Source organism: Brachypodium distachyon, chromosome 4 (assembly GCF_000005505.3).
Source record: "Brachypodium distachyon strain Bd21 chromosome 4, Brachypodium_distachyon_v3.0, whole genome shotgun sequence".
NCBI classification, from domain to species: domain Eukaryota; kingdom Viridiplantae; phylum Streptophyta; class Magnoliopsida; order Poales; family Poaceae; genus Brachypodium; species Brachypodium distachyon.
Window position 1 is genome coordinate 37,816,784 of NC_016134.3, and position 10,886 is coordinate 37,827,669.

Genomic DNA, 10,886 nt, shown 5'->3' on the forward strand with positions numbered 1-10,886 from the left:
ATGTGCCGTACGTACCGCGCCGACTGCCGTCGTTTGCGATGTTCATATCGATCAGGCAGGCACGGTTCAGAAGCTGGGATGCACGAAGATCTGTAATAGTAAGACTGATGCAGCCATGCTTGTTATGGAAAGGACGGAGTACTCTCTTGGCAGGCCGATCTAATCTAACGCCGCCAGTCGCCAGAGGTACACGGCGAACAGCCATCATCTATCTGGCGCACAAAAGTCTTCCTGGATTGCAGTGGCATGCAAGCGCTCGTCGATCCAAACAAGTAGACTAGCGACCCGCACGTGGCGGATGATGCGCGTCAGCCGGAGTGGACAAGGAGGACTAGCTCACCAGCAGTCCCGCACACGCGGTCGGGTCCGGTCCACTGTCCACAGGACACGCTCACATGACTCGGTGCCAATCTACTCCGTAGTTTGTCTTCACAATTTGCACAGAGCCGAGCCGAGCCGAGCACTCTACTATTAGACCAGTAGCACCGTTTTTTGTTTCTTCCAAGTTTAATTCGATTATAATTTTATTTTTATAGTTTGTTTAATTAAAAGCAGCGAGTCCCAGTACTGCGTGCAAATCCATTGAAAGCAGGTGATGCGTGCAAATCCCAGTAGGTGAGCTGTTGTCTGGCTGGGGCTGTAGGTCCGTACTGTACCGTGCCCGGTCTTGCTTGGAAATTTTTGGGCCAACAGCTTCCGGTTTTGACAAAAATAACACTTTTCGAAACAAATTGTCAAAAAAAGCCTGACAGAAGACCCAAAAGACATCAATGAAAGCGCGGCTTCGTGACAATGGTAAAGACGTAAAAGCCTTAAATCCAATGCTATTGGAGAAAGTCCTATGCATGATTTTCTTAGGCTAGTCGACATGCGCAGACTGAAGTGGAGTCGGACTAGCCTAAAAAGCTCATGTATAGACCTTCCTCCAATGACATTGGATTTAAGCACTTTCCGCCCATGTGATTGTCGCAAAGCCAGTGAAGCGCACTCAGATGGCGGAAGCCCAGGGGTTTTGGCACGTTGATTTGCTTCACAAAGATGAATTTGTCAGGACTGATTAGCCAGTGACCGCTAGGGCCTAGGGCTGCTCAGCGCATCGGCACTCACAGCAGTAGTAGAGTCTATACTGTTTTCTGACTGATCCTAGATAATTTGCTAATATAACTTTAATACTCTTTCCATCCAGAAATAAGTGACGAATTTATATAAATCCATGTCACTTATTTCAAAACGAAAGGATATAACTTTGTATTAAATTCACGACGCTTGTTATGGATCGGAAGATTAACATTAAATGAATTGTCGCAGATTTAGTGCAATCCGGTGGGAGGGAGTATTTCTTTTTACTGCACGTCAGCAGTTTCAAATAAGAATCAACGTTTTGGATGTCCTTATGTCGTTTTTGTTTACCTGGACTGGTACAGCTGATTCTGGTTGTACCGGTATTTCACCTTTCCAGAAAAAATTCGGTTTGCCAGTTAAAGCAACTTTTTGAGAAAACCTGCTCGTGATAACCTATTCCTCGGTCTTTGATGTTCATGTCTTCTGGATTCTTATGATAGATTTTGATGGAAAATGAACACGTACACCCTTGGCATAGAAAACAAACTTTTAAGCACTAGATAATTAATATTTATATGGGGCGGATAATGATTTTTTTTCACAAAAAATGGCAAGTACATAGGAGTATATAGTAATCGAACATTTTCGATTTTCTTTCACATTTGTTTTCTCGAATTGATTTTCTTTCACATTCGGAACATTGTATTTCTTTTTCACCAACGAGCATGTCTGCAGGTGCTCCCCAGGTGCACCTTTGAGTTTCCGATGCATAACCTATTAAATAACAAAATATATCAATTTACCTCTTGTTCCATGTAGGGGAAACAACATATCAATTGCACTTTCTCAATGTCTAGTTGGAAACAGGGTATTCCAGGACTCATATACTGAAACTGTGTGTGTAGAATGTTAGCAAGTTCATATTGCATAGTTCTAATTTCGCTGACCATGACTAAAAGTCTGGAACAGGAAAAAATACCTCATCAAGTGTAGATTTCAAAAGAAAAGAATGTAAGTTTAAAGCATTCAAACAATCGTTCTTTTTCTCAACCATCGTCACTGAACTCATCTACAAAAAAACATTAGTGATCCTTTAAACCCCTATACAGTAAAGCTATTCTAATGACTGCTTTTTCTTTTGAACGACGTGCACTTTTCTGTGTTGGTCCAACTGACCAATGGATCTCCAACTAACTCTTGTCAAGAATACTTTGTATTACTTGACTATAATGGTCAAGGTATAAAAAATACTATGCGGTCAACTAACTAATGTTCCTGGTAATGAAAAAAATGTCTATTAAAGAATGATTTCAGCTATCAGGCCTGCACCACGTGACCAAAGACATCTGCCGTAGACGAATCTGAACAGACAAATAGGCAGCAAAGAGCAATTTAGCAGTAATTAGATAATCAATATCTAGGAGTGGTAAAAATGATTTGTATTTTACATAACCAGGATGGCAATTATCATTAGTACCTATTGGACGTCGTTTGCCCTCCATTGCTTCCTTCTTTTCATGACAGCTTTGGCAAAGGAAAGGACCTTGCCAACCTTGCAATTTTTCATGTTGCAGTGGGTTGGCGTGTATGGAAATCCCCTGATGAGCTCTTAGTCTTAGCTGGCAAACTGCACAGCTGGAGGGTTCAAACATGTTCTGAAGTGCATATCCTGTAGTGAGCCTGTAGTTCAGGAATAAGAAAAGAAGAAATAAACATTATGAGGTGTACAAGAAAAATGAAAATGTGAAGATTTCTTGCATGTTAAATGTAAAACATAGTATCATCTTTCTAGAATATTCGATAGAATATTAGTTCAGTGAAAGACTTAAAATCTTCTCCTAGACTTATGCAAACAGTATACCTCTAGCTTGAACCCAAAAGGAATTTGACTATCAACTAGTTACACTTATAACTAACCATCGCTTCCAACATATCCACTCTGATATGTAGTCCTCTATTGAACCCTATTTAACAACTCAAATTTTATTCCTCAAATAAAAAAGAACTCGGATTTTGGTTTTGGAGAACGCGCTCTCATGCTGCTGATAAGAATGGTATAATGATCGATACTACACTATGTTACTCAGATAGTTGGTTTTCTGGTTGGCCCGACGACATCAACAGAGAAGAGGATCAAATCCAGTGTAGTGGGATTGGAGAAGGAACCAGCAGACAATGAAAATTAACACGAAAAAGGAAACATAAATGGGCTGGATGGCTGACACCACCAACCAGCAGTGCCAACTCATTTGCTGCTTCCAATAATTCCGTTCCTAATCCCTTAGCAGACAGCAAGATCTGTTCGTTTCCCATGAGACAATCGAGGAATCAAATACACGATCTAGGTAACTGGAGCAATTACAAATTTAAGACAGATGAGCCTACAGTACGGAAATGTCTCTTCCCTTGTCATCTATTCTGTTACATATTTACAGTGGTATGTTACTCATCAGGACATCAGCATTGTATTGACAGTAGTGCCAGTTAACTAAAGATATGGTTTGCCTGAACTAGCATTCTGTTAATTTCAAGTTCACGTATCTACTAATGTACACGCCTGTACAAAACAATGAAAATCATAACACTGTTCACTGGAATATTTATGTCCTTTTATCTTAGACTATTATAGACTCTTAGTACCACAGGTAAAAGAAGGTCTGGAATGTTGGTTAACATAATACCTTTTTGAAAGCATAGGGGACCCGTCCTCAAATATTTCTTCCACTACATCTGGCTCAGCATATTCTCTATCTATTTTAAAGGAGACATTTGGATGTTTTCTGCGGAACATATTGTTGAGTACAACCTTCCCCTGGAACTTCCCCTGCCACTTTGTTGGAGGACTAGGAGCTAGTTTTTCTGGAGGTAGTATGTCCACCACGATGCAAGTGGTATCATCTCTTAGTCCTCGAGGTAGGATCGCTTCCTTCAGATAAGAAGGAAATATATCATGAAATGAGAGAAACAAGTTCAAGTCAATTAATCAACAGAAAATAAATTAGTTACATTGACAATTCGATTGGCAGCTATATCGGAAGGGTATCCACGAGAACATTCAAGAGCCATTTCAAATGTCAAATCATCCCATACGCCATCACTTGCAATGATAATTCTACCTCCAGCATTAGATAGCTGTAAAGAAGATGGAATGTAGTTTAAATAGTGTCACACACTCTGCAGCGGTTAGACGTAAAAGCAGATACACCATGAACAATAAATGATATAGAATATTATAGAGTCTATCTCAAAGAAAAAGAAAATTTGAGGTAATATCTGCTGACAAAGTCACAGACACAATATTTGAGAAGTAAGACATATGCAGCAGAGAAGAATTTTCAAATGAGCAAAACCTTCACTTGCTTCACATGAGGAACAGCGATGATGCATTCACCGACATCCATATCTCCAATTGATCTAGATAGGCACAAGCCACCTGGCCAGCATCTTAAAGGACCAACCTGAAAAGAAAACAATAAGTTTCGGAACCAGAAAGGTTATAACAAGCAAAACAAATATACTCCCTCCAATCCATAAGAAGTGTCTTGATTATGGATCAGAGGGAGTATTAAACTAAGACTATCCAATCACAGACTGGATGGTTTCTCAAAGAAAAAAGTTTCTTGGAAAATCACATAGTGGATTAAATACACATGATAATCAAGGTAAACATGGATGGGCTTACAATAATGTAGATACCCTGAAATAAACACAATAGTGTACGTAAGGTGAAAGTTCTCTAAAATTGAAAAAAAAGGGTTTATGAATACACTACAATTTTAGCCGCAAAAAAAACACACTACAATTTTACATACAAAGGACAGTGATAATAATATAACAAACAAATAAAAAAACCTAAAGGGTACAGCTCAAAATAGGAACTACCTTATGACTGAAAACAAGCAGCACAAGAAATTTAGTCCGTCATATCATAAGCAAAGATATTGTTTGATAGGAAGTTAATTAACAGTGACAAGGAGTGCACTTAAAAGACAACATATGGCATAAAAAATGTGAATTGTCAGAACGGTAACATGCAACTTATACACCGCACATTTACAATGCACATGCAAACTCAAGAGCAAATCAGATTCAGAGTGAAAGAGACGGACCTCTGGACCACCAATAACATTCAGTTTCCCAACCTTGCTTCCCCATGCAGTAACACGCTCAACCCTGTAAATGAACCTGTTATAGTTTTTAAAAATTCTCAATAATCGTATCAGAGGCAGAACTTACTCATCTCGGTTGGAGTCAAAGCGATGATCAGCTGACAAATGGTATAGTGAACCATCGGCGGACTCTAGTATGCAGCGTGAATCACCAACTGATGCTACTGTTACAACCCACTCGTCTATTATCACAAATGTGACAGTTGTACCAGAAGTTTCAGCTGAAACAGAAAAAAGAATGTTTCAGAAAATAAAATTAAAGTAGCACTCAACTTTACAGGTGTCAAAAAAGAAATATTAAGCAAAAGCCCATAGACAATGAACTGAACAATATATCTGATTGTGTCACATCTAATTGACCACCTGCAGTGACAACAAAAGGTCTGTACAGCTTTATGTTGTCACTAAGAACAAACAAACTGCTACCGCCCTGATCGGAATACAGAAATTTCACATGAATTCCGAAGGAAATAGTTCAACACCTGTAATAATCAGGAAAAATTCCACGTTTAAAAGAGTACCTAAATAGTAACAGCATGTGCACTAAGCCACTAACAGTCATACGGAAGACTGAAGCGTATGCCTATTTCCTTATAAGGATTAATTACGCACTGGAAACTTATCAACAAGCTAAAGAAGGATAGGCCTGGTTTACCTAATGCTTGCAAATCTTTATCTGTCTTGACAAATGCTGCAACAAGTGCACGTGGAAGCACTGCAAGCCACTCATCCCTGCTCAAACCCGAAGGAGTAGCACGCAGGACATTGTCCAACAGATTCTTCTTTGTGTATGTGGCCGCTCCAGATCCGTTGTGCCCATCAAATAGCTATCAACAAAACACAGTGATCACTGATCAATCAACAGAAACAAACAACTCCCCGTTAAAATACAGCCAGTCAGACACTAAATAAATCAAATGATAGCACTGCTCAACGTGAAGATCAAATTAAGATTTAAGACACGATCACTATGTGTAAACCCAAACTAGCCTTTATCATCATTGGGATCAAAGGTACATTTCCTACTTTCTTAGAATAAGATACACTATTTCATACGCAGCGCTGCGGGGTTACAAACTTGCGACATGAACTGACCACATGCAGAGAAGAACAAGAAATCGTAACAAAAAAAGACAGAGCAACTCTGCCAAAACGCAACAGAGAAAAGTTGCAGGACGCCCATCGTCCACAGGACTGGACTCCATGTCTCCGAAGCAAGATTCTGGGGAGGTATTCTAGGATCTTGTAGACATGCATAGGGGGGCAATGCCGTACCGCGAAGACGGAGAAGGAGGTGGACGGGTCGCCGGCGACCCGCTGCCCAGCCTCAGAGAGGAGCAGGGTGAAGTCCTCGCCCTTGCGGCTGCGGGTGGCCTCCCCGCACAGCACGTCCGGCCGCTCCATCCGCTCGCTCGTCACCTCCCGCCGCAGCAGCACGCCGAGCGGCACCGTCATCGCCGCCCCAGCCTCCGCCGCCATCGCCATGTCGATCACACCCCGCCTCCCAAAACCCCCTCGACTCTCAAGCCGATTGAGGACCAGGCTCGCCCAGCCGCTAACCAACTCCCCACAACGCTTCACGCCGGAACGGAGAGAGAGAGAGAGAAAAAAAGGAAACAAAAATCCACGCGGAATCGAGTGGCGATCGTGGACGCCACGCGGGACGTGAGCGAGACGCGATTGACTCGGAGGAGGAGGAGGAGGAGGAGGAGAAGATTTGGGGGAGCGGAGGAGAGAGCGAGCGCTGGGGCTCGGGCGTTCAGGTTTTATCGGAGCTACAGAAAACGAACGAACGCGCAAATGCGGTTCTGATTTGATCCGATCTCTCTCTCTCTCTGTGTTGCGTGGTGTTGTTGTTGGCTGTTCGTCCAGGTGGTGTTTCGGGACGGGGGTTCTCGTGTTTGACAGGTGGGGGCGACGGCGGCCGCGGCGGCGTCTGAGAACCCGAGAGGAGGAGGCCGGCCGAGCCGGCCGATGCTGTCACGCACGGTGGCGTGCGTTTTGAGTTTGACGGGGTCAGTCAGGTGCACGCCAGCACGTGCGGAGCGGCGCCGGCGAAACAGGAAGTGGTGGCCAGCGTGGTGTTTTTAACTGAAACCGGTGTATTTTTCTGGTAACATAGGTCGAGTTGGGTTTTTAAGCAAAAGTCCCAGTTAGATTTGGCGTACCCTAGTACTAGTAACATATTCTTTCTTCTTTAAAAAGACGTTTAGGCCCATCAGGACACACGGTGACACGGATTGCATTGCAGAGAGGCGACTTTCAATGCGCGCTGCGGATGCGTGTCACCCGATCCCAGTCTGCATTCCGTGGTGTACCAGGAGAGTACTAATAAGTTCAATCATAAATTGAACTAGTATCGTGATTTAACTATGCTTTTCGTAAAGCTCTCTTCAATGAGCTATTAAATGGTTTTATTGAATGCTGTGAGAAAGTTGGCAAACTGTGTCTAACTATATCGGGGATTTATTAAGTCGAGAGGCGATTGAAGGCTTCAAGCCGATAACAAGCTCCACGAGAAAAGATGAAGCATGCAATTATGTCAGCGGCACACATGCTTGTTGTCCAGGATAGTAAATTGGAACTAACTTACATGGTTGAACGAAAATAGCTAGTTTAAAATTGTTTTCTACCTAACTCCAAAGTCCAAACACAATGTATGTGCAAACCGCTGTAAACACACCGGATCCTTAGGCTTGACGTGGCTTTTGATTTTTGCTTATAATAAGCGCACATGCTAGCTTTAATTTTCTGTTTATACGAGCATCTAACAATATCAACTCAAAAGCCAAAACTTTCGTTTTTGGTTTATAAGCCAAACGTTAAAAAATACCCATTTATCAGACAACGCTGAAAGTAGTACTTCCTCAGTTTACAAATATAAGATGTTCTTACTTTGTCGTAAGTCAGAAATTTTGACCAAATTTGTAAAAACTCTACTTCCTCTGTCCAACAAAGGATGTCTCAACTTTAACAAAATTTGAAGATGGAAGGAGTACAAAAATTTGTAAGTCTATAAGTTACTTTGACTAGCAATGTTTCCGTGCGTTGCTACGGAACAACAAAATAAAAAGATACGCTCAAGATATATCTACTTTCTAAGAAGACAACAATGCATTCTTTCCGAAATTTATATAACACCACATAGTCAAAAAAAAAATTTGACTGAAATGCTCGGCTATGTAGGATCCCACACTTAAGTTAAACTTTAACCGATTGCAACATTGAGGAGATAATTTCCCACCCCCGCGTTGCCACGAACAATAAAATACATGATCTAGGCCGATGGTTGAGAAGTTTAATAATTTTCAAAAAAAGAAAAGGCTTGGGGCTTGGGGGGGGGGGGGGAGGTTGTGGCCTCGTTTGGCTTAGGCCCAAAAGAGGGAGGGAGTGGCCTAAGGTCTTTAGGGTTTTGGGGAGGCAGTGGGCCTTGGAGGGTGCCCCATGTACGAGGACACGAGAGTTCCTTCCGTTCTGGAGAAACAATGGTAGCGGCGGCTCTACTGGCTGCTGCTCGCCAGCGATAGAGGGAGGAGGAGGTGGCGCCGAAGTGGCGGTGATGGTGGGTGACCCTGGTTTCGAGGCCGCGCGGTACGGCGATGGAGGTCGGCGGCAGCGTCTTCCGACGTGGAGGCTGTGGCGCGGTTGGGATCGTCCGCGGAGGTGGTGGCAGAGTAGACATCGTCGTCATGGCGGTGCTGCAGGTGGGAAACAGGGAGCCGTTGTGACACACTGGCCTTCGGCTTAATAGGATTGATAGAATACTCATATCAACAAGGTATACCATCTTTTCCGAGAGCCCATCCGAAAGGAATCTCAAAGTTAAGCGTGCTTGGCCGAGAGCAATTTGAGGATGGGTGACCGACCGGGAAGTTTCTCCCGGGAGCGCATGAGTGAGCACAAAGTGCGTTGGAAAGACATGTGTTGATCTGTGGGGCCAGTCTTGAAGGCTAGAGAGCTGCTAGGAGTGACGCTAGAGCGTTACAGCCGTAGGGGTCCGATGGCTCGCCAGAGTGAGGTTCGGGTGGCTTCCCTCATGCGCCACGATCAATAGAGGGAGACGGCGCAAGAGGAGGAGCCGAAGTGAACAACGACGATGACAGCGACCCGCAATGGCCGAGCGCCGGCGGGTATGGCGGGCTGGGCCCATCGGGTTACACGGCGGGGGTGGCAGTGCTCGTGAGCTTGCTGGTCATCGTCGTTGTTGGGGGCTACGTAGGGAGGGATGGGCATGTCGCGTTGCAAGGAGCTGACGGGCTGGGCCCATCGGGTTACACGGCGGGGGTGGCCGTCCTTGTGAGCTTGCTGGTCATCGTCGACGACTGGGGGAGATGGCTCGGATGCGGGAGGCCTTTTTGTTTGCAGGGATTGACAACAACTAAGTGAAACATTTTTTTTCTTGCAGGAGTGGCATATCCCTCTTAATTTTGATGAAAAGACCTACTGCGATGTCCGTACCATCACCACCAACTCTAATTTAATATATTGGTATTGACTAGCAGGTGTGCCCGCGCGTTGCTACGGATCAATAAAATCACAAACTATTTATTTTTGTTTTCTGTGTAGGCAACTCATGGCGCCGTTGAGGTCGGCATGCGGGTGTGGTGGCGTCGGTTGTAAGACGGATTAGGAGAAATCGTGAAAAAAACTGAAGTAAAAGAAAATAACAGGCAGTCGCATATTGGTTGTAATTTTAACTGGAGGAAAAGAAAATAACGGGCAGTGGCATATTGGTTGTAATTTTAACTGGAGGAAAAGAAAATATCGGGCAGTGGCATATTGGTTGTAATTTAACGAAATTAACCTACGGCGGCGACCGTACCATCACCACCAACTCCAAATTAATATAGTGGTATAGATAAGTCCACCGTTGTCCTCGTTTGGGTCCTTCGCGAAAAAGAAAGTTCCTCCACCATCGCGCGTCGCCCTTCCCAAAAAAAAACTCCACCATCGCCCTCGTCCGAGTCGTCCCCATAGCCGGGCCCGCGGCCCAAGGCCCCGCCAATCCCCTCCAAAACGATCGGTCAGTTTGGAACGCAGGAATATAAAACATGGAAAGAAGAAAACACAGGAGTATGGTGGAGTGTAAATTGAAAACAAAGAAATGAGCAAAGAGAACGTAAACCTTTGGTGTGGGCTAATGTTTTGTTTCCTTTGGAAAGCATTAGAAACCTTCCCCTTTCTAGAAGACTGACATTGTTACTTCCTTAGTTCCAAACACCCCTAAGGCCTCGTTCGTTTTCAGTTTTCCCTGCCGGGATTAGAGGAGATTGAAGGGAAAATGATCTACAAATCTAGTAATTCCCGTTGATCTCCACCGGGCTGGGTGTAACCGAACTGTACCTAAGGGTTTTGTCGATTTGGAGGTTTTTCACATGAAAATCAAAGGATTCCATAGGAAAGTTTACTGCAGCTGCATTCTGTTTGTATGAAACAAGCAAGATGATTTTTAGGAATACAATTGATTTACTTTGTTTTTGGAGGAAGTTGAACATGAAATTCAAGCTTTTTTATTGCGTAGAAATGAGACAAGATGATTCCTTAGGTTGGCAACTTTATCCTATCCTAATTCCGTATCCTTCATTTTTTCTATAGGACATCAAACCTCCACAATTTATTCAGTATTTTTTCGTTCCAAACATTAGTTGTCACGCA

General features: G+C 43.5%; 1 protein-coding gene across 2 annotated transcripts; it reads right to left on the minus strand.

Annotated features, from left to right (window-relative positions):
• Window positions 1-1,599: 1,599 nt before the first annotated feature.
• Window positions 1,600-7,207, minus strand: LOC100822279 (probable protein phosphatase 2C 69). 2 transcript variants are annotated; one of them, XM_024463047.1, is made up of 9 exons: window positions 6,507-7,207; window positions 5,887-6,058; window positions 5,299-5,452; window positions 5,172-5,235; window positions 4,413-4,520; window positions 4,069-4,194; window positions 3,744-3,988; window positions 2,540-2,742; window positions 1,600-1,836 (listed from the first exon to the last, which is right to left on the minus strand). In XM_024463047.1, the coding sequence occupies exons 1-9, from the start codon at window positions 6,714-6,716 to the stop codon at window positions 1,661-1,663; spliced, it is 1,458 nt and encodes a 485-aa protein (XP_024318815.1). In that variant the 5' UTR covers window positions 6,717-7,207; the 3' UTR covers window positions 1,600-1,660. The 2 variants fall into 2 exon arrangements, with proteins under 2 accessions (XP_024318815.1, XP_003578238.1); XM_003578190.4 differs by lacking the exon at window positions 1,600-1,836 and adding an exon at window positions 2,031-2,423 and having other exon boundaries at window positions 6,507-7,203.
• Window positions 7,208-10,886: the final 3,679 nt, after the last annotated feature.